Raw genomic sequence first — 24,618 nt, forward strand, 5'->3', positions numbered from 1 at the left:
TGCAACCTTCTTGTTCACAGCTCCCTTGACCGCCCTCAGCAACTATCCACACCAGGCACTTTCCCTTGCAAAAGAACTTGCTGTATCACCTGCAAGTAAAGATCTAACACCACACTCATTCAAGGCCCCTTAGGACAATTCCAGATCACCCAGATGGCATCTTGTACCTCCAGCAACCTTATTTACTGTATCTCTTGCAGTAAATGCCCAGCCATCTACATTGAAGAAACAGGAAGGAGACTCTGAGACCGTTTTAGAGAACATGTTAGGGCTGTTAAAATTAAAGATCTCTCCAAGCCCATTGTTTCCCATTTCACCTCTGATGGCCATGGCCACTTTAATCTCTCCATCTGTGTTCTCAAAGACGGTTTTCCGAACTCATACATCAGAAAGACTACAGAAACCAAAATTATCCTGCAGCTAGGATCACACCTTCTCCCTTCTCTTAATGTCAGACTACTTGTCTTCTTAATTTTCTCCATCATTGGAGGTTTCATTTCACACCTCTCTACACCTATTCTGACTTCACACCTCTTAATTGGCCTCTCTTTCTATCCCCTGCTCCCGCCTCTCACTCCTCCTCTCTCCCAGCCTTTGTTCTCCCGCTACATTACCTTTGCTTACTGCCTTGTCTTTCTCACACCTGATGAAGGCTCTATGGCCGAAAAGTTGTGTTTTCTTTCTTCTTTTTTTCCAGCATGGAATAAACGTATTACTTGTTCCTTTGCAGCCTACGCATGCTGACTTAGCTACCCACCTGAACTACTTATGAAGCTTTTGCTGCTTAAGGAATGTACAGGAACAGTTCTCTATACCTTGTTCCAAATACTTCCTTGCAAATAAAAAGCATACAAAATTAAACATAGAAGCTCTTGAAAGCATGAATCATTGTATTCAAATCTACAGACAAGCTTCATGGAGCAGATGATGTTGAAGACAGCCATGTTATTTTTTAAATGAGGATCAAAAAGTCTTCCTACATGAAACAAGAAAAAATGGTTAACAATTGTAAACAGTTAGGATAATGCTGAAATGTCTTACATAATTTTCTTAGTTTTTTAAACCTTAATAATTTGAGTTCTCAAATTGTAGCTCTTTTATTGTTCTTGTCCTTTAACAGGACAGTGAGAAAAAAATTAAACAAGCATACAAAATGCCCTGTGTATGCCTTGTCTTCCCCCCTAGGTGTCTCACCTTTTTATGCTTTTTTTCCTAGACTGTTAATTGATTCTTTATCATCTACTCTGAAATAAGTTTAAATTAATCATTGATTTTATCACTGAATCTCGACCTCTACATCTTCAGCCAAACACCCCTTTGGTTTGAGGCTGGAAAAGTTGACAATAGCCAGTAGTTACCCATTATGTCTAGATTCCTAGATATACAGTACTTACGTAGTTGGATACAGAGGCAACGATATGAAAGAAAAGTGGAAAAGGAATGATTAAACAAATATTCAAACTCTTTGCTGTGGAAGTTACTAAATTATTAAAACAAACTACACAATTAGTTGGCAATAATAGTGTTTCATATTATTTCAGAATAAATACACTTCTGTTAGGTCCCTCAGACAGAAAGTAACGAATATAATGACTGAATCCTGAAAATAAAGGAGCTTTCAAAATACCTTAGAGATACAGTTGTATGTATAAAGTTATAGATCAGGAGAAAGGTATAAAAACACTTCACTGTGCCCTTAATATATACCCTTATACCCTACCCTTTACTATATCCTTAATATGTCTTTGAACCCAGTGAAATCAATCATTAAGAAATGGAAGGCACCCAGACACTGCTTAGATCAAACGGGCAAGGAGATAATTGGTTAGGAATGCCACCTTGAAGACAAGGTGTATGGAACTGTAAAGAATGCATTTCAATCCTGCATGGGGTTTGTAACAAAGTACCTATGTCATATTATAAACATGTGGCAAAATGTTTGTAGTCTTAGGCTTAGCTTAGATCATCCTGTGCTACTAAGCACAGCGGGCAGCGATTTGTTGCCAGCATGTACGATCAGCTGCTGCATCTTCTACCCCTTCCCACATGATGCTGGCATGTTGTAGATGTTCTCGGAGCATCCTATGTCAAGTCTCCATTGGCCTTCCTCTTTTACTTTTACTGCCCAGTGGAGTCCATCTCATTACGATCTTTGGATGCCGTAGAATATGTCCTGCCAGCCAGAGTATGCGCTCTGTCATTAAATCTCGCAGCCTCTGTAAGTTGGCTCTTTGTATGATTTCTTCATTTGTAACATGCTTGCAGTGGGTGATTTTAAGTATTGTTCGCAGGCACCACTGTTGGAAAACATTCAGTTTCTGTGCTATTCGAGCCGTTCTTTTCCATGTTTCACTGATGTAAATTGCGGTAGGTATGGCTTTATACCGGTGAATTTTTGTGTCAATGTTAATTGCTGTCGATGACCATATCGAGAGCATTCTCTGCAATACTGCCACCACCTTCCCTATTAACATTTTTAACATCACTTTATTAGCCCTATACAATTGTTTGCATTACAAATTCATCTTTTCACATACCCCAGCTTGCAACACAGACACAGAAAGGGAAAGAGAAGCTTGGGGTCAGAGAGCAGGGTCAGCCATTGTACAGCTTCCCTGGAGCAGTCGAGGTTAAGGGCCTTGCTCAGGGGCCCAACAGAGTGTGGGATTTGAACCAGCAGCCTTCCAGCCACAGGTGCAGATCCTTAGTCACAGAGTAACCGCTCTGCCCTAATTAATGCTTTCTTACAATCAATAAAATGTATTAATATTGGTCTCTGGAACTCAATGCACTGTTCAGTGATGTTGTATAGTGTAAATACCTGTGTGTATGTTTGCATACTGTATGTGTGTGATGTTAAATTTAAGGTCTCTGTGGCTGTTATATTGTTGCAGAGTCTATATTTCCAGAAACTGGCAATTGAGTCCCGCTTGGCAGGGAGGGTGGCAAGTGGAGTGCCTTCGGGACTGTCTTTCTTGGCCCAGCAGCGTCAGGTGACCAACGCCCGGCGCACCCTGTCAATGAACATGTCAGCCACCCCCTCTAAGTAGGCCTGGCCTCTTCCATGGAAATTAACACACATAAGTGACCTTAAACATGGGGATGACCTGCAAAAGGGAAATAGGTTTCATGCAAAGATACGCTAATGTTTTTTGAAGTAAGAAGATTAAAAAAAAACTTGAATCCTAACACTTACTTGTCCCAATAGGCAGTCAGGGAAATAAACAAACATGTTCAGCTTCAAAGACTATAGAGACTCAACCTTGACTTTGAGATGGTTACGTTTTGTGTTGTAAAAAGAAATAGAAAGTTTGATACAGCTGCTTATTTACAGTATGTGATGTTTTTCAAAAACTTTGACCAAGTCACTGAAATCAAGACTTCTGCTTAAGCCCCCAAAAAACAACGTCTTTAGTAACATAAAGACTGCGATGAAGAATTCACTCCAATCTTCTTGTTTTTAAAATCAGCTGAGCCAGGCTCATGAATTACTTCTGTGAGATTAAATAGACTGATAACTTCTTACAATAAAATGATGCTGGACATCAAAAGCTTTCACTTTTTATGCAGTATAGCTGCTAAAAATGTTTCTTCTAATTAAATGGGAAAAGTGAAACACCAATCATTGCTATGTAACTGACATTACATTGTCTGGCCTTGTATGGTCGACAAAAATCTTTTTTTGCTGACAGAGCGAAGGTGCTTAAATGTAATTTCAACATTAATTGACTTATTTTGTATGTATATGTGATGTTTCTTGACTGCTGCATGGTCTGTTAAAACAATCAGAGGTCTTTCTTCTAAAGTGTATGTAGTAGCTGATAAGAGATAGGTAGAAATATTTTTTCATTAGTCACACTGAAGACAAACCAAGAATGGAACTTCCATGCAAGGAACTTTTGTGCTTTATCAAAATTATTGCAGAGGTTTGTGATTTTCCCACAGCCTCTTTAAATTCCATTGGTAGTTACTGTATGTCCGGAAACTGTGTTCTTCACTTTAAAAAAACTTTCAATACAGTATATCCATTTTTATTAATTCCTCTATTTTAGCTATATTCAAATTCATACCTCAAGTTAAACTTTCTGAATTTGTTTCTGATATAAAACTATTGTTAGTGAAGTATTAAAATGTGTTAAGAATTTAAAATTAAGTTTAATTTCTGATTAAGCAAATTACAAAAAATAATGTTACATTTTATATTTGACGGATTTCTTGCATTAAAATAATAAAAATGTACATGTATGCTTATTTTATCGTTTTCCTCTCTAACATTTTAATGATTTAGTCTTAGTTAAAATGGAGTGTCTTGACAAATAGATTCTCAAGGTCCTGTCAGATAAGGATGAGAAAAGCAAATCAAAATATAGCACTCTTAATAGGCATTGAAACATTACTGTTAGAATCCTTTAGGCGCCACTAGAGTTCCATTAACACAAATGAAAAATATAATGAGCGGGTGATCTAATTTTAATTGTGCACAGAAACCCAATATTGAATTATCTATTTTTAATGCAATAGGAAAAATATATATTTTTATATTTGACAATACTCCAAATTTGATTTGAGGATATTGTCACGACCACCAGCCAGCGGAGATCAACACGTAAGCGAGCCAATCAGCACCAGCAGCGGATTACTACTAACAAGCGCCGCCGCACGAGTTAACACACCTGCAATTGCTCTACCGTGCGGCACGCCGGGTTATTTATACCATTCGTACCTGATTCCCGTTGCTCGGTATTGAGTTCTCTACTTGTTGCTCAGCCTAGCGTTCTTACCCCTCTTTTGCCTTCCTGGAATTCTGCCTGCACCTTTTGCCTTCGGACTTTGGATCTCGTCTCACCCCTTGGATTGTTTGCTATCATTGCCTGTTTTGGATTTGACCCTGTAGCTCTCTTTTCGACTACGATTCTGTCTCACGTTTTGGATTGTTCGCCACCAGTGCCTTTACCGGATCTCGACTTACCTTCGCCTTCGGACTACGACTCAGCTCCTGGATTTGCTTGGTACGTTTACTTACCTCCCTGCGACTCCTGCATCTGCATCGGATCCTTTTCACCTCTACAGAGCAGCGTTACAGAATACCGAGCCTGATTATGGATCCCGCAGACGCACAGACCCTTCGTTCCCTTCTCCCGCAGCAATCCCAAACCATCGCCCAGCTTCAATCTTCTCTCCAACTGCTCACTAACCAAGTCGCCTGGCTTTTTTCTTCCCCTGTTTCGCCGGCTCCCGCACCGATTCCTACAACGCCTTTTTTACAAACACCTGCTCCAACCACCGCGGCCCCGCCCACCACTCCCTCAACTTTACCATTTGTACTCCCGGAGAAGTATGACGGCAATCCTGCAGGCTGCAGGGGCTTTATTGCCCAGTGCTCCCTGGCTTTTCAGCTGTAGCCTGAGCGTTTTTCTACTTCTCGACAGAGGATCGGATTCGCACTTTCCTTGCTCACAGGCAAAGCATTGGATTGGGCTGCAGTATTGCTTGCTAGAGGAGATCAGCTGTTCTCTGACTTTCAGCTTTTTGCTGACCGTCTCCAGGCGCGTTTTTCTCAAAGCAACCCGGATTTGACTTGCCTTCGGCTTTCCTCTCTTCGCCAGGGCGACAGACCACTGCAAGATTATGTGGCTGAATTCCAAGCCCTCGCCACGGAGTCTGCCTGGAACCCGGAAGCTTTGGTTTGCCTCTTCGCTAAGGGTCTCTCGGAGGATCTAAAGGACCACCTGGTGCTCATGTCCTTACCAACCTGGTCTCTAGAGGCGGCTATCACTGCGGTAGTTGAATTGGACACTCGCATTCGGCTGCGGAGAGCGGAGAGACACCCAGGAAGCAGACCTGTGCGCCCCATGGGTCCTCCCCTCGTGGCGCCCACCCTGCCACATGCACCCCTGTCCTTGAAGGAAAAGGAAAGGCGCCGTCAGGAGGGGCTGTGTCTGTACTGCTCTGCGTCGGGTCACCTGCTCGCTACTTGTCCTTTGAGACCCCCACATCCACCTCGAGCTCCCCCACTGCCTACTGTTAGTGTCAGTAGTGCTGTTTTTTCACAATCCTCTTCAGGGCCTTTATTCCCAGCTGAGATTTCCTGGATGGACACGCACCTTCCCTTTTCGGTTTTGGTGGATTCAGGGGCAGCTGGGAATTTTATGGATGCCTCTTTTGCTAAGAAGTGGGATATTCCTCTTGCTCCGCTTTCACCCCCTATCTGCATTCAAACGTTGGATGGGTCACCGATCGCTCCTGGACGTATTTCCTGGCAGACCATTCCCCTATCCCTTACTGTTGGTGCCACTCACGTGGAGGACATTTCACTCCTTCTCCTGGACTCCCCTGCTTACCCTGTGATCCTGGGCCTTCCCTGGCTCAAAAAGCATGATCCCCACATCTCCTGGGCCAAGAATGAGATCATTGCCTGGAGCCATGCCTGTCGTGACAACTGTTGTCGTCCTCCACTCAAGGTTGCTGCTTCAGTAAACCTCTTGGAAGAACACTCTATTATTCCCCCCCAATATGCACATTTGAAGCAAGCCTTTGACAAACAGAAAGCTCTATCGCTCCCCCCTCACCGCACCTATGACTGTGCAATAGATTTGCTTCCAGGAGCACTCCCACCCAAAGGACGGATCTACCCGCTCACTCAGACAGAGAATGAAGCCCTGCAGGATTATGTCAAGGAGGCCCTGAATTCTGGTTTTATTCGTCCCTCCTCGTCCCCAGCCTGTGCTGGGTTCTTCTTCATAGGGAAGAAGGACGGCTCCTTGAGGCCGTGTATTGATTACAGAGGCCTGAACTCCATTACAGTCAAACATCCCTACCCCTTGCCTTTAATCCCAGCCGCTCTGGAGTCCCTACGTGGAGCCTCCATTTTCTCAAAACTAGATCTACGGGGGGCTTATAATTTAATCAGGATCCGTGAAGGGGATGAGTGGAAGACGGCCTTTATGACCACGCACGGCCACTATGAATATCAGGTGATGCCTTTTGGACTCGCTAATGCCCCGGCAGTCTTCCAATCCTTCATAAATGACATCTTTAGGGACATTATTGGAAAATTTGTCTTGGTATACTTGGATGACATCCTCATTTTTTCCACCGACCCTCAGGAACATGTCCATCACGTCCAGGAGGTCTTGTCCAGACTCATCGACAACCAGCTCTACGCCAAGCTTGAGAAATGCTTTTTTCATGCTTCTAAGATTCACTTTCTGGGCTACATTATTTCTCCTCTTGGAGTCGAGATGGACTCAGCCAAGGTGGCAGCTATCAATGATTGGCCTGTGCCACGTAATTTGAAGCAAATCCAACGCTTTCTAGGTTTTACCAACTTCTACAGGCGATTCATCCGGAACTTTAGCTCCGTTGTGGCGCCCATTACGGCTCTGACCCGCAACCGTCCTAGTCGGGGTAAATGGAATCCGGAGGCTAACCAGGCATTCCTGCGCTTGAAACGTCTCTTCAGCTCCGCTCCTCTCCTACGGCATCCGGATCCCTCCCGGCCTTTCATTGTTGAAGTTGACGCCTCTGCCCATGGGGTTGGTGCAGTCCTCTCCCAGCGCCTCGAAGAGGATCGCCTCCCTCATCCATGTGCTTTCTTTTCCAAGAAGCTCTCTCCTGCTGAGGTTAACTATGATGTGGGCAATCGGGAACTCCTAGCTATCAAGCTGGCCCTCGAGGAATGGAGACACTGGCTGGAGGGGGCTCAGCACCCCTTTGTCATTATCACGGACCATAAGAACCTGTCCTATATTCAATCTGCCAAGCGCCTCAACTCGCGTCAGGCCCGTTGGTCACTTTTCTTTTCTCGTTTCAATTTTGTTATCACTTACACTCCTGGCTCCAAGAATGGGAGGGCTGATGCACTCTCTCGGCTCCATGACCCCCCAGACCTGGACGACACACCTGAACCAATCATCTCTCCTAACAGAATCGTGGCAGCGATTCATTGCTCCATTGAAGATCAGGTCAGGCGTGACCTCAACGGAACTACAGTTCCTCTGTGCTGCCCCCCGGATAAGCTTTTCGTCCCAAACAACTTACGTTCTGCGGTTTTGCAGTGGGGACATGATTCCCGGTTCGCCGGCCACCCGGGATGCAGACGCACTCTGGACCTCCTCACCAGGGACTTTTGGTGGCCTTCCATGCGATCTGATGCAGCAGAGTACGTCCGGGCTTGCCCGGTCTGTGCCAGGAGCAAGACTCCGCGCTCTAGGAAGGCTGGCCTCCTTCACCCCCTTCCAATCCCACACCGCCCTTGGTCCCACATAGCTGTTGACTTCATTATGGACCTTCCTAACAGTCAGGGTCATACGGTAATCATGGTGGTCTCCGATCGTTTTTCCAAAGCAGCCCATTTTGTCCCTCTCCCAGCATTGCCCACAGCCCAGGAAATGGCATCTTTGTTTGTACAACAGGTCTTTAGGATACATGGTTTGCCTGATGACGTTGTCTCGGACAGGGGACCTCAATTTATCTCAGCCTTTTGGAAGGCTTTCTGTCAAACTCTAGGGACTCATGTATGTTTGACTTCTGGTTATCATCCTGAGGCCAATGGTCAGGTGGAAAGGACCAATCAAAGCCTCCTGACCTTTTTGAGAGCCTTCACCTCCAGCTCACAGGATGATTGGTCATCACTACTTCCCTGGGCAGAATATGCCCACAATTCTCTTACCTCCTCCTCCACAGGTCTCTCTCCCTTCCTTTGTTCTTTAGGTTATCAGCCCACTCTCATCCCTGTCACACCTCCACTCACGGCAGTGCCGTCCGTGCAACAATATATTGCCAAACTGCGAAGGACCTGGAAAATGGCGAGGACAGCTCTTATTAAGTCAACCCAGCACCACGCCAAATTCGCCAACCGACACCGCAGACCAGCCCCTCGTTTTCGGAAAGGACAGTTTGTTTGGTTATCTACACGGAACCTACCTATACATCAGCCTTCCAAAAAGCTTGGGCCTAGATATATTGGTCCCTTCCGGATTCGTTCCCGGATCACCCCGGTTACCTTCCGCCTTGCTCTCCCCCCTACCCTCAGAATCCACCCCTCATTTCATGTCTCCCTCCTGAAACCTGTTTACCGCTCGCCCCTTGCGGCTCCCCAACATTGCCCGCCACCTCCTCGTCGCATTCAGGGGCGCCCGGCTTATACGGTCCACAAGATCATTGACTCCAGATGGAACCGCGGTACCCTTCAGTATTTAGTCGACTGGGAGGGTTTTGGTGCCGAGGAGAGATCTTGGGTTCCAGAGAAGGATATTTTGGACCCTACACTAATCAGTGACTTTCACAGGGACTATCCTAATCGGCCGTCTCGGGCGTCGGGAGCCGCCCGTGAAGGGGGGGGTACTGTCACGACCACCAGCCAGCGGAGATCAACACGTAAGCGAGCCAATCAGCACCAGCAGCGGATTACTACTAACAAGCGCCGCCGCACGAGTTAACACACCTGCAATTGCTCTACCGTGCGGCACGCCGGGTTATTTATACCATTCGTACCTGATTCCCGTTGCTCGGTATTGAGTTCTCTACTTGTTGCTCAGCCTAGCGTCTTACCCCTCTTTTGCCTTCCTGGAATTCTGCCTGCACCTTTTGCCTTCGGACTTCGGATCTCGTCTCGCCCCTTGGATTGTTTGCTATCATTGCCTGTTTTGGATTTGACCCTGTAGCTCTCTTTTCGACTACGATTCTGTCTCACGTTTTGGATTGTTCGCCACCAGTGCCTTTACCGGATCTCGACTTACCTTCGCCTTCGGACTACAACTCAGCTCCTGGATTTGCTCGGTACGTTTACTTACCTCCCTGCGACTTCTGGATCTGCATCGGATCCTTTTCACCTCTACAGAGCAGCGTTACAGATATCAGTATTTTTATTCTAATTTCTATGATCAGCAAAATAAAAACAAAGAATACTAGCAAAGTTTACAGCCAAAAATACAGCCAATTTAGCCAATCCACAAACATTATTTATTTTGTCTTATTTAGTATTTGGCCTGTCGACTAATACAGTAAATTCTGGGGAAATATTGGAAGCTTACTTTTAACTACCTGATTCTAAGATGTACCATTAAAAAGGAATTAAACCAAATCTCAAGCATTCTAGGTGTTAGATGTTTTATTTTGCAGTTGTCAGTATAATTTACTGTAAATTTACTAAATAATTTACTGTAAATAATTTACTTTTCATTTTCTATTTGTATTTCTGTAACACTATACAGTACACTCTTCAATTCACTTGAAATGTAATTTTTCAAGGTTTCAGAATAAACCAGGGCCCTCTTCCTTTTTAAAAAACATGAAAAATTACTTTTCATGCACTTGGAGATTTGGAACAATGTGATTACCTGCTTATTATGTGTAAAGTACATAGGATTTCAAGACTTTAGGTCATGCTTCTCAGGCAAGCAGACATTTTTGAAAGGACTTCCTTTTGACTTTGATTCTATGTTAAATTACTGTTTTGTACTCCACCGAAATCCACATACAATACGATTGTAATAGATTCAATCATATTTTGGACTCTCTCAGATTTCAAAGGTGCCATTAGGATTTTAAAATAGTCATTTACATTGTGAAAATGTCCCTAAGTCATCTCTCAGTAATTACTTTTGTGTGTTATATAACTACTGTACTACTGTATCTTCAACATCTTCAGAATTGTGTGGCTCATGTGCTCACTAAAAGCAAAGCCTGTCCTCCTTAAATTGAAGACTTCAATTCTCACTGAAGCTTTTAATGCATAATTTCGTTATACACCTTCACAAAGTCAATTTAATGTTTTTTTTTTCCTGTTCTGTTGCATCTGCTGTGTTTTATACTTATATGTGTTTTGAGTTTCTCGAAATCTCCAAGAATTAAAACTCAGAAATAAGATTTAACTACAGTTTTTGGGGTGATTTTTTAAAGTTCGTCCCCATATTGATAGTAATATATGGCTACAGACATATTGTTTTATGTTTAATGAACACTACTTGCATGATTTCAATTACTATTGTGTTGCATGTTGTGAAATCTGATTCTAAAAATAGATTTATAAAGATATATATTTGGGATCTATAAAGAGCAACAGAATGCGATCTTTGAACAGCAAGCCATCAACTACAGTAAATGCTGGTTGAGTTGCTGAAGAGTCTCATCTGTGACTTTCGTACTGTTCTTGTATATTGGGGAATCACAGCTGGTTAACAGTGTATGGTTTCAAATGCAATTGGATTACTTTTTAAAACGTATCTACTTATCTTGAGGATACCTGTTCTTAAATAAAAATGTGCTTTGTGGTTTTTTTTTGCATTGCATTTAGTTTTGTTCTAGAAATAGCACAGAAGTTTAAAGTATGATTTGTTTCATTATTCTGTTTTAAAAAGAGAAGTTCTATCAATTCTTCTTTGATTCTCAATTATTTTATTTGATCCCAGAATTGCTAGGGTTTAGTTGTTCACTCATAGTTATTCAATTCAGAGCATAGTAAAATAAAATACTGTGCATATCCAGGTTTGAGAGTAGTAGAAGAATCAGGGAGAAACCTACCGGCCTCAATACATTCTTCAGAGTTACTTTCAAATGTAAAAGCAAATGTTTAACCAATTCTACATATCAATCATTAACATATGCACTGAAATGATTAAGCAGATTTTATTGCTCTTTTAAATCTGTATTTTTCTGGTCATTATTGTAAGAACTTCATAAATAACTGTTGGTACATTTTAAATAATGATTATGATTATAAGGTGCAGCGCCTGTAAAATGTCAAAATATTCCACAAATATTTGTATTTTAAAGCATAATATTAACTACCTCTAAAGCCAGTCTGCGGATTGTAAATGTCTTCCTAGCATGACACAATAATTGTAGTAGTTTGTTCCTAGAAAAAAAAAGCCTTGTTGTTCTCAAATTTCAGATTGCATTTTACTGAAGTCCTTTTGAATAGTAGACACGCAGTTCAGTGTTGTGATCTTATAAGGAAACTTTGCTTTGAGCTCTTCTTTGTAAATGTTATTTGAGTACACTTTATTTTCAAAAGCAATGCAAGTCTAAACTTCTGCGACCCAACAAGGCCTCCCGCAAGAGAGCTAAACCTTCCAGCAGTAACTTAATTCCAAATTGTTTCTCTTTTCAAGACTTTGATTCAAGAGCTGATTGGAAAACCCTCAGAGTTTAAATGTATTATTTTTTTAAATAATAAAATTGTCTTTTAATAAAGTATGAATATTGAAATATCTGGAAAATAAAAATGATCTTTATTGAATAAATTTGTTCTTAATTGAGTTATGTATAAGTAAATAAATGTAAATATATTAATATAATATATTTACATTCTTACTAAGAGTAAATGGAATTTGTTATAAAAAGATGGTGCCTATTTCTTTCTTTTTAGGCCCATACTGTTATTGCATTACATTATGCCTTTACTGTTAATTATTAATTTTTCATTTATTTGTTTACTCTTATTATGAATTTAAACATTTTATTATGTACAATAATGCTTATCACTTATCCAAAGTTAGGTGTTTGAGGTTGTATGCTAAAGGTACTTGGGAAGGAAAGTACCAGGTAGGCATTAAAAAGTATTTTGCCTACATTAGTAGTTTTTGAGTATGTTGCCATTTTTATTTCATGTGATAATTTAATTCCATAAATTTACAGCCAGATTTTAGTTAAGACAGTTTTAATTGAAAAGTAAAAAATGCAGTGAACTGGGTCATTGGGTTTGTGTTTTGTAGAATCTGATAAATTATCCCTGTTTTTAAAACATTTTAAATCTCTGTTTAATCAGCAAAATTGCTATGCTGTGTAAATGTTACCATTCTTGCTTGCTGCCATGGTTACATTGAGTGCATTAAGATGTGCAGAGCATTGAAATTGCATACATTTCTCTTTTGTTTTGTTGTGACTAGTGTGAACTGTCATGTACTGTTCATTCATAATGTTAAGTGAACTAAGGTGACTAAATGCTACTGCTATCTATTAGCAAACTGTATTATTTAATAAAAATTAAGGTGAAAGTATAGTGTTCTGTTGGAAATCTGAAATAAATGTAACTTAGTAATTGGTTTTGAATGATTATTTTCTTGTGAATTCCTTCCAAAAGCTATTGTAGGATAAATTGGCATTTATTTCAGGTTTCCTTGAATACACTGTCAAATTAATTTTTAACAGACACGTTTAGTTTATTGTATGGCAGAATGTGTGGACATAACTTTGTTAGAACAGCTGATGTACACTATGTACTGTTAATGTCTCTTTCTCAAATGTCACGCATTTTTGAAGATATGTGGAGTTAGGGCCAACAAAATCAAATAACAAAAATTCTCAGAAAAACTGAACTAGACAAAGTTAATATTTTCTTTCATAATGGTTAAACACAAATTCAAGTAGACCAGAAACCTAAATTAATTAAAAAGCTAGTTACTCAGAATTTGGGAAATTTTCTATTTAATTCCAGTTGACAATGATGCTGTGGAGCATTGGGGGTCTCTGTTATATGACAAAGTATTTCCTCTGAAGGTGGATTAAGAATACTGTACCATGCTCTCTTCTTGCTGTACAGTGCAGAACACTTCTGAAAAATCATCCCAGGCTGAAGACAATAAACCTAAATGATCTAATCAGTTTGTTGTGCAAGATAAATATTGAGTTTCTAGTTAAAGCCATGCTTTTAAAATTGGAAAAATACAAAACATTGTAGAGACAATATACTTTTTCAGTGTTTGTCAAGTTTAAGCCTGTATGTTGGTGGGCCTAATTTTGTAGCTGATAGTTATATTATTAATGAACTGTAATAATGGGGCAACCAGTGGGACAAATTGTATGATAGTAAGTGTGGGGTTGTTCTCTCTGTAATATCAGTGATATTCTTCTACAAGTCACAAGGGATGAATCTTCTTTCTTTTAGAATCTGGCCTCTGCCCAAGGTGAAATGGCAAAGAAAATATTTGTTTTGCTCTTTTCATCCACTTTAAAAAAACAGAATGCTTAGCTCTTTGCATTGCTTTAATGGATGATATAATATTTAGTTATGGTGCTTTATGTGCTATTAGTTGCTTAAGAATATGTTCAAAAAGAAATACTGTACAAGAGCACTCCACTTATAATAGTTCCATAGGAAAATATAGATCTGTTCCATATAAATGAAATTCTGAAAAGCATAGAAATGTAAATGTAAAAAGGATACTGGGAACTGGGAAATTTCCAGCTGCAGGAATATAACATTTTAAGCATTCATCAAGATTTATATTTTTTAAAATGTTATCGTCAGATGTTTTTGTTTCTATACTTGTTTTGTCTGAAGATGCTTCAAGGAAGTAGTTTCTTAATTTAATTATGTCTTTTAGTCTAGACGTTAAATTATTTAGTGACATTTTTCACTTGTTACTAAATGTAAAAATAATCGAAAGAGATTTTGCACAGTTTATTTTAGAAAGCAGAGCCTATCCATCCTAGATCTATTCTACAAGGTTCTGTTGGAAGTGGAGGGCTCTTGTACTGGCTCCAAGACAATTTGGAGGATTAGGGATTGTTTTAAAGAGTACATTTTGAATGATGGGGACTCCTGAATTAGTCTGGCTTTGCAATTGGAACGTTTGGACATTTCAGGATCCAGGGTGATGATATGCAAAACAAGAGAAGAGAAACTGGCAAATGGTTATACTCCTTAAAGAACTTCACTTTGATGAAATTAAAGTTTTTTTATCATTAATCATATAGACATAAAAAACTATAAACTGTGAATTGATTTCACTGTGACTAACAGTTAATTTTAACTGTAACCTCCCCATCTTTCAAACTTGTACTCTGCACTTAACAGCTTAAATTTGTAAACTTATAAATATTAACTTATGAATGTTATTACTGTAAAGCTGTACACTTCTTAGATTGATGATTTTGTAAAGTTATAAACAATGTGGGAGGTAAGGTGGCATAACCCAATTTTTTGCACTAGTTCTGAATTTTCAAAAATGGATTTTGTTGTAAAACTGTTTGTTATGTTTACTACTGTACAATAAATACCATTAAAAACCAGAAAGGAGTGATTTTTTAATACAGTAGCAGTCCTCAAGATTAATATTAAAATGTGGTATGAAATATAAAACAACTGCAATACAATTTGTTTCAAATTTAAGGAATCATCACATTTTGCCTGATTATTATTTTAACGATTAAAGTCAGCAATGCATGAATGAAGTATCAAGAAGTGCCCATTTTAAGGGTAGAATGCTGCATGTCGAGAGTCTAATGAAAGGATGGCAAAAGTCAAAAATACATTTGTATTACCATGTCTTAGCATATACTGTAGGTATTCTTTCTGTATAAAATTGCTTTGTTTACATAATATCAAGTTTATTCTCTTCTTGTTATGTTAGAAGAAACTATTTTGATTGTAAAAGTTCTAAATTCTATTCATTAAAAATTCCAATGTTACAGACATGTCATTAATCTGAATCTGAATCTGAAAAAGCCTACTATTTTTGCAACACTATTTTGGAAATCCACAAAAACAATCCTTTCTCTACAGTCAGTGTGGACAAATCTTGGTGCCTTTAATGACACATTCCTGAAAGCTGTGTAAATCACCGTATGCTTAAAACTTGGAAAAATTCTAAGCACATTTTAGCATGCTGTTTGTTAAATTACAAAACTGGGATCTCACATGGAATGTACTGTATGTAAAAGCACAGTTCTGAAGTTCTGGCTTTTACTTTTACAGTCAAATTGTCCTCTAAAATCTAAATGTCCTGCCCTCCAGTGTTCTTTAGATTTAAGACACTGATGTGGATGTCAGCGTGGAATGGCACAGATCTTGAAAGGCCGAGGAGTTAGGATGCCCCCTAATTGAAATTCCACACTGGGTTCTTCCCCTTCAGGGGCTTTGAATGTGAAGTTCTTCAAAAAGGAAGTGAAGAACAGGAACAGCTCCATCCGGGCCAGCTGCTCTCCCAGACACACCCTCTTTCCTGAAAGAAATGAGCGATATCACAAAGTTTTAGTTTATAAACCACATCCTCCTTCCTTGTCCTTTTTATCCTTGTCTTACTTTACTGGCACATGCGATTCTGTGGCTCACCCTACAGGGATGTCAGTGGGAGAAACACCACTCCTATATTCAGTGATCACACTCCTGTGAGCCACAGGGGGCTTGCAGAATGCTATACAGCAAACTGCTTTGACAGAAATAGGTGGCAGAGGAATGTATTCTCCAAAATGGAGAAATAAAAACATGAAAAAATAATTGTATTTACATTTTTTTTTTCAGAGAAAAAAAAACTAAATGGGAATGTTACTAAAAGCTTAACATTATAATGGAGTTTAAGTGTGAAGAGTCAGATGTTTTCTTTCCTTATTCCAATAAGTAGTGTTAGATTCATTACATCTTATATCAATATACTGAACAGTATGTCCCATGTGTTAATGTTATTTTTCTATATTTTAACTTGTTTTTTGTAACTAGTAGCAGAAGTATAGTAAATGAAAATATTAAGCATGACCTTGATTTGTGATTGTAATTGTACCTGCTGAAAATGGAAGAAAAGCTTCTCGTCTGACAAACTTCCCTTCAGAGTCCAAGAAATGCCCGGGATTGAAGGAGTCTGGTGTCTGCCATTCAGTCTTGTCAAACAGCACTGAGGTCAGGTTTGTCATCACTGGTGTACCCTACAAAATAAACATTTCCACTGGCAGTGCTGTCATATTCTCTTCAAAAGGGATTTATAAAACACAATTTTTTAAAAGTTATACCACTAGGCTAAAATCAACAGTATACACTATAAGAACATTGTACGGAAATATCATGTTTTTACACTCATATTAAAATAAAGATTGAAAGAAATACAGGTTAGATTTGCTTATAATTTAGATCTAAGTCAACACTTGAGGATTCCATTCCGAATACCTTTTTGCCGTATGAGTGAGAAATTAATTTATTTCAGCTCCTGTCCATTATAAAATAACATGCATTCAAAATTTCAGCTGTTTGACATTTTTTAGATTTACCTTTGGAAGAAAATGTCCCCCCAGTGTTGTATCTTTAGTAGTCATCCTTGGTGTATTCAGAGGAACAATATTGCTTATCCTCTGGATTTCATGGATAACAGCATCAGTGTAGGGCATGTTGGGCTTGTCTGTCATGGAGGGCTGCCGTCCCTGTCCCAGCACACTCTCTATCTCAGCCTGGACTTTCTCTGAGAGAGGCAAGGCAAGATATGGCATTACATGCTTCATCACAAAGCACTTATTATGCCTCTCAAATGAAGGGTAAAAACAACACAGATGTACAGTAGTTTAAAAACAGTGTATTACAATTGGAATGTATTCTTTTTAATTGATTGTACTGCCCCCAGAAAGAAACTCTGCATGATGAATATAATCTATGTACAGTACAGTATATTAAAAAGTTTTTTTCGATACTTTGATTCTATATTCTGCAATACACATTACATTCACATGAATGCTGGTGACAAAAGAAAGTGTTCAACTAGGACACCACAAATTCAGCACATTCTGTGTTATCCCAAAAAAATGGAGATAATTTATTTGGTATTTGTCATAGAATAGTAACTATAGTTTTCAGAAATTACTGTGCCAATAATTACATGAATTATATGGCATGGTCAGGACATGTTTAAAAATGTTGGCACAAAGCAAACTGATCTGGGTTACACACCTCAGTTATCTTCAGGAGGCAGCTTCAACAGTTAAAAAATCCATAAGCAGTCATCAAATGTTACATGGACATGTTCTTATTGCAATGGGGGTCAAAATGTAGAATTTGGAAGACAAGGATAATGGAGCTGTTTTTTTTTCCTGTATATTTCTTAGGTTTATCATACATTTTACATTTTGACATTTCACCCAAAGTGTCTATAAATAATTTTAGTAATACTTCTTCAGTTTCATGCAGTTACTAACTCTGTATCTCTGGATGTTTGATCATGTAGAGGAGAGCCCAGTGTAGAGAGGAAGAGGTGGTCACAGTTCCAGCTATAAACAGGTCCAAAGTGCACAAGACCAGGTTCTTCTCATGGAATCCTGCCTCAGTATCCTCTTTATTCTGACAGGGAGAAGATAAGCAAATTGTTGCACCTTATAACTTTAGGTTCTGTCCTTTGATATTGTTACAGGTATAGGTGACTAGGAAGTGTCTCTAAGATTTAAGATAGCTTCAAAGCAGAGGGGCTGTTTGCTGACATGTAGGAGGTCCAGAGTCTGTGATCAAACCACATCATGGTTTGCCTTGTTTTACCTTAATTAAGTTGTGGGTAAAATGATTAAGTGTCAATCAACAGTCCAGAAACACACCTGATGCCATCAGACGAGGAGGTAAAAAAGAAGAGAAAGAAAATCAGACTATAAGACAGAGGGGAGTCTGGAGGAGTTGGAACTTGAAGCTTACACCAGGTGAGAGCCCCTGCTTCATGATCATCCAAACAAATCTTGATTGGAGCTAAGTATCGGAACCTTGGTATGTAAAGCTTGCTTTAGGGAGATAGTCTCCCATTCATTTACTGGCATCTGGGTTTGCAGTGAGAGAGAGAGATTTACAGTAACTGCAGATTGTATTGCTTCTGTTTGCTTTCTGGCCTCTGTAGGCATTATTTTAGAGTCATATAGTTGGCAGCAGTCTGGGGTTTTCAGAGAGGTTAGGACATTAGGTCTCCGGAATGCCTTGTCTATACATGCTGTATACAGTATATAGTAACTTGTGTGTTGTATGTTGTGTGTAGTGTAGTATTTGTATTGTCATTGTTAATAAATATTTAACCATGTGTGTCTGCATTCTTAGTCTTTTCACCAAAGCTGTGCCAGAATTCTGTGCCTCTGAGTATACCAACTGCTTGGGTATATTCTGTCAGAAATCATAAACAAGTTGGGGTTATGAATATTTATTTTATTACTTATTGACGAGTCCTCTCAGTGAATTCCTGCTTATTCTCCATTTTCGTAACCCTCCATTTGTAACAATAACCTTGTCCTTATAGTACCTTGGTCTTGTCACTTACTTAAGGTTATACAGACATCACAAAACACTGAATACAGACCGGGGCTTTGTTCAGAGATATTTATACCAGGTGAGGTGGATACAGTATATTGTAGGTAAAAGTAGAATGGAGTTTTACAATAATCAGCTCAACCCAATCATTCTGAGTGCAGTAACTTAGTTTTCTATACCAAAAAGTGTGTACAAATTTAGCACTATCTCTTCTGATCGGATAGATTTAATTATTCAACCCTAAAGCTTTTACTAACTTATCCTCATTGTGTAACATGAATTGATGTACAGATAATGCTGGAAACAGTATTATAAGGTTTAACTGAGGACAAAATTACAAGTGCATGATTTAGTCTGTTCGGTACTGAAAATGCTTTATTCTGTAGTTGTGTTAAGGACATGAGCTATCAAAGGTCTTGAACTATTAAGTTTAGAAGGCTCAGGACTTCTGTCCAGTGAAGGGTGGTGATGGTGCATTGGGGTGCTTTCCTGCAGACTACACACTCCCACACACTCAAGATGGTGGTGCAAATGCCAGGATGCCACTTAGTAGGAATTGTGGGTTTGTAACAGTGGCCCATGCAGAAACTCGGAATGCTCAGATTTGATTTTGAAACAATTACCTTTTGTATCTCTGCTAAGTAGCTGTCAATCTCTGGGTGCTGATGGGTCCCAATCTTCCTTGTGCCTCTCAACTTCTTCCCCCACAAAGGCTTCAAGTTTTTCATAGTTCTTAAAGACCCTGTTGTGTGGTCCTGGTAAATACTTCAATATCACAGGGAAAGCTTCATATAGCTAAAGCCAAAATGAGAGATTAAGGATATTTCAGCTCCATTACTCTTCTAATTTATATGTTTTATATTCTCTTAAATTGAAGCAGGCTGATACACAGCTGAGAGGAATAATGTTGTGCTCGTGCAGAAATAATTACATTTTTCATGTAACTAGTATTCACTCAATAATGGAACAAATTTCTAAATGAGCATCATGCCTTTGTAAGTCATCACCATCACACCACCAATCATCATCACTATTAAAGATGATGTGATCCTAAATAGTTGTGTATAGTTTATTTTTGTTTTAACTGCATATGAGAATTGTAAGAAAATATTCTCTACCAGTGTCCATATCGTTCCTTCCAAATGCATGGTTTCTGACAGTAAGTGCAGCAGCCTCTGGAAGCGATTGTCACTGTAATCAAATCTGCGTCCAAATACCATGGAGCAGATGATGTTTGAAACAGCATTGTTCAGAAGAAAGTGGGGATTGAAAGGTTTACCTAATGGCAAAACAAGAGCATAATTGAGTCTGTTCCCTGCTTCTAATGAGCAGTGTACAGTATACTCATTAGCTGTGTTCAGGACATGCGCTCCTGTGATTACCTTGCTCATCTTCTATAGCCTGCTGGAAAAACCTACTCTCCTCAGAAATCACTGACTCCAGAGTCTTCCTACCCAGCCCAAAGTTCCGCAAGGTGGAAAGAGCAAATCTTCTCTGTTTCTTCCACAGATATCCATTGCTAAAGATCAAACCTGTGGGCAGGGAAGAAAAAAAAGACACTAAAAATAAAGGTTCTGTACATTCTGTATCTCTGAAAAAAAAAAGAATGTAACTTAAAAATCATTTTTAATTTGACTTTTTAAAATTCCATTTAAAGTATTAGAAAATACATATTATGAATCATTTCAATAGTATATTGAATATAACTGAAATGTTAATAGATATTAAGAATGTTAAAAAATCACTTGGCTCAAATAAGATGTAAATAGTCATTCTCTGTTGACTTTAGCAATGTCATATTTAAAGATTTTAATTATATGGAATAAAAATCATCACCATAGTTGCTGTAAAGTCTCTCCATTATTGGACTTGGGGGTCGAGCCGCAAAGGTCTCTGCCTGATTGATCAGAGCCTCCTTCACCATCTTATAGCCCGTCACAAACACAGCTTTATTTCTTCCAAGCCTCAGGCTATAAACATTACCATAGATTTCTGCCAGCTTTGGAAAAAATGACATTCAGCATTTTCACCACTTTGTTTTAGGTTTAGGAACAGGTATCAACATCAAAAAATATAAAACTCTATTGTAGAACATATGTACTTTTTAAATAAAATTTTATATTAAATAATAAATACAATATGTAAGTATTTTCAGCATGAGACTTAGGTTTAAGTTATTTTGAACCACAATAAATCTCAGGAGGAGTAATTAAGATTAAAATAAGAATAGTGCGGTAACACTGACCTTTGCCATGGAAATATGGAGCTGTTTAAAGTCGATATTAAAGACATTTCCCACGAAGGGTAGCCCCCAGGGTCCAGGAGGGAAGTTCTTGGGTTTCTTGTTCTTGACAATGTCGGTTATCAGCAGAAATAGCAAGAGGAAAATCAGAATTCCTTGGGCATCCAGGCATTCAGTAAAAGAATACAACGACATCTTAAAAGTTGTGAGCTTAGCAGGTCTTTGTAACAAAACTTTGTAGTGTAAAACAAATATCTAATTTTCGTTTCTGAAACCCTGTTGGATTACTGTTTTGTACTGCAGTTCAATGAACTTTGAACAGGAAGAAATATGCACTTTGTACATAATAAGCCGCTTTGGGCAGGCTTGTTTTTTTTCTGCCAAAGGTAAAACAATTAAATGGGTAAAATTACGCTGTGTGTATAGTTAAATTAGTTCAAGTGTCACATTATGGAAAAATATGGTTTTGCCTTTATAAAAATGTTTTTGTGTGAAGAACAAATAAATACTGCTGAGAATATATTTAGGTGAACATTTAATTTGTCATTTGAAAAGAAAGGAGAAAATCATATGGCCTCGTGTTATATATGACCACATTACAGCACAATCAGAAATAAATTCTCCAGTTTTACATTTTTTATGTTCAATATGATCATAATTAGTATCAAGCATTAAAATAACTTTTTAATTCAAATAATCATAATCTGATTTATGCATGTGCATTTTTAGAAAATATGATATATGGAACTTGAACATGATTAAATGTTTCTGGAGTCGTTTTGATTAATTAATCAATTACTGAAGATCATGATACACACCACGACTCTGGTTGCGTAATCACGAAATCACTTCATAAGTGAAAGCCAGATTGATTTAGCACAGGTGACGAGGTAATGTAAACCATTGAGAGTCAAGCATGGTGAAAATTTTAAAAGAAAAGAGCAGAAAAAAGTAGTGTTAACAGATATTGATCCATTGCTGAATGTCACCAAGGTGGTTCAAATGCTAAAATGTTTCCCTAAAATTGTCTTTTCACAGTACTAGCAAGTTAAAAGTTTCCAAGTTGTAATTAATAAAGACACATTTTTCCAGCACTGAGTAAGTTGAACTAGTTACAGTATATCTTTAAGTAAATCTTGCTGCAAGAAGAAAAGTGCTTTGTACAAAACAGTGATCAAACTGAATTCACCTTGTTCTAACTCTGTCTTATATTTCTCCATTTTAAAAGACATATTCATCCTGAGAATATTGGCCTTTACCACACTGATAATAGAACAAAGTAAATACTTGTGCGCTTTTTTCAGTTGACTTAGGTTAAACCCTTTGCTTTATTTTAATAGTTGTCCTTGTTTAAAATAAACTCTCACTCAGCTGCTATTAGAACCCTGATCAAACCAAATGCTTTTGTGCTGTACAATTATGGTTTTATCACTCAGTATTTCTTTATACTCTAAATTGAACCACTGCCACATCCTTGAAATTAGAAAAGAAAAAGAGAAACCTAAGATTCTTTTTGTTTGCACCAAGGGTGATTCAAAAGTGTTTTGAATTAAGCACCAGGCTTAGTTGTTCCTGTTTTTCTTCTACAGAGAGTCCTGCTCACGCATCATGTTTTTATACATGAGTATATAATAACATGATGTGTTGTAGTTTAGGTTTACAGTATGATAATGTTTATTTCTATCCGTTGGTTTTCACGAAAGATGAAGAAGCTTAAACTTTTTTGGAAAATGTGTATTATTTCAAACTGATTTTTTAAATTAGAATTTCAATTAATTCTAATTTGAGATTTTTAAATTCCTCAACATTAACCTCATTTAATCCTGTCTACAGACCAGACAAATAACACCTTTAATACTAAAAAGTATAGATAAATATCTATAAGTATTAACTGGTAGACTGGGAGCAGCAGTCTTTTCTCGCATGGTTGTTGATTTTTGTGTTTTTGTTATTGTTTCAGTTTATATAGTAGGTAGTGAGTAAAACAGTTTAAACTTAAAACAATGAAGCTTAGAATGTTTTTTATGTGTGCAGTATTATTATTGCTAACAAATTGCCCCTTGGAGATAATACAGATGCTCTTTCTCTTATTGTAAATATGATATACAATGTATGATATATATGTTATTACCTCTGCTTTGTCCACAGACCCAGAAGCCTTGAATAAATTAGGGATTATTTTTATCGAATATTGCAAATGGGTCACCTAGAGTTAGTTCTCCACTGAAAACTGATTAAGAGTTAAACTTCTCAGTTAAAAAACTGCATATATGAATGAATATGAAAGCACTAGTGTTGGTTATTAGTGGAATTGTCCTGAGTGGCTGAGATGGAAGATAAGGGGTTGATATGTTCCAAATCAGAGAAGGGCTGTCATGAAAAATGTGACATGCAGGCTGTGTCTGATTTCTGGTGGCCTGTGTGCCCGCAACATTCCACAAAATGGCTCAATCTTCAATAGAATATCCCCATAGAATTGTTCTGTATAAAATATTAAAAATGGTGAGTGACAAAAGTACAGCATACAGGATGTAAAAGCAAGTCATGACTTTTTCACAGCAGAAAATTAAGCAAAAGGAATATTTTCTGTTGTAGGTCAACCATTCTATTCAAGAATTGTTTAGGTGCATTACATCTACAGTAAATTAGGTTTTTACCAGTTGGCTTGCTATAAACAACTACAAAAATTAAGTGTTTTAAGGGATTAGAAGGGGAGGGAGGATAATCCAAAGAAATACTATGCAGAGTATCAGGAATAAAATACCAGAAATAGAGAAGACTGTGTTAATAGATGACTATGGTGCAATTGAAATCACTGAAACGTGGTTAACAGGCCGTGATGGTCATTAATACAACAACAATATACATGCAATAGGAGAGACAGGAAACATATAAAGGAGTGGTTATCATGGGAGCACTGAATTGTACTCAGATTTAGAAGAAAAAGCACCTGCTGTATTTTAATAGTTGAAAATGAAATGGTAGAAATTCCTAAAGCTTTCTCAGTGCAATAGATGGATTTCCAACACTGAACTAGTTTTTTTCACATTAAGTTAGAGAGAAAAAAAAAGATGTGAAAGTACCATTAGACTACTGTGAAAAGTATTACATACATTCTATAATAAATATACATATTTAGAATATATAAAGTACTACTATTATGAAAGACAAATTTTTATCCTTGACTGAGCCGAGCTACAACAGCCCATAACAAGAAAATGCCTATACAAATAAAATGGGTTTTATTGTGACTTTGAAATCTTTCTTATTTTTTCATGACATACACCTTCATATACAGTATCTTCATTTTGACCTTGGTCACACTAACAAAAAAAAAACAGTTGGGGTATTTGTGTCACAAAGTAGTAATCTTTTGCCTTGCTTTATCAAATGATCA

General features: G+C 38.3%; 1 protein-coding gene and 1 pseudogene across 2 annotated transcripts in view; both read right to left on the reverse strand.

Annotated features, from left to right (window-relative positions):
* The window catches only part of LOC148652142 (cytochrome P450 2J6-like), a 30,793-nt pseudogene extending 9,275 nt beyond the window's left edge, over nucleotides 1-21,518 (reverse strand). The window contains exons 1-5 of the transcript XR_015925234.1: nucleotides 21,225-21,518; nucleotides 20,816-20,978; nucleotides 20,362-20,511; nucleotides 20,098-20,258; nucleotides 19,603-19,774 (exon numbers count right to left, since the gene is read on the reverse strand). The product of XR_015925234.1 is annotated as a cytochrome P450 2J6-like (transcript). The remainder of the gene's footprint in view (nucleotides 1-19,602; nucleotides 19,775-20,097; nucleotides 20,259-20,361; nucleotides 20,512-20,815; nucleotides 20,979-21,224) is intronic.
* On the reverse strand, nucleotides 15,011-18,030 carry LOC148652143 (cytochrome P450 2J2-like). The gene is made up of 4 exons (XM_088598806.1): nucleotides 17,899-18,030; nucleotides 16,984-17,171; nucleotides 16,503-16,644; nucleotides 15,011-15,947 (listed from the first exon to the last, which is right to left on the reverse strand). Exons 1-4 carry the CDS (start codon nucleotides 17,921-17,923, stop codon nucleotides 15,772-15,774), a joined length of 531 nt encoding a protein of 176 aa, XP_088454932.1. The 5' UTR covers nucleotides 17,924-18,030; the 3' UTR covers nucleotides 15,011-15,771.
* Nucleotides 21,519-24,618: the final 3,100 nt, after the last annotated feature.

Source organism: Lepisosteus platostomus, chromosome 11 (genome assembly GCF_059453375.1).
Source record: "Lepisosteus platostomus isolate fLepPlt1 chromosome 11, fLepPlt1.hap1, whole genome shotgun sequence".
Classification (NCBI taxonomy): Eukaryota; Metazoa; Chordata; class Actinopteri; order Semionotiformes; family Lepisosteidae; genus Lepisosteus; species Lepisosteus platostomus.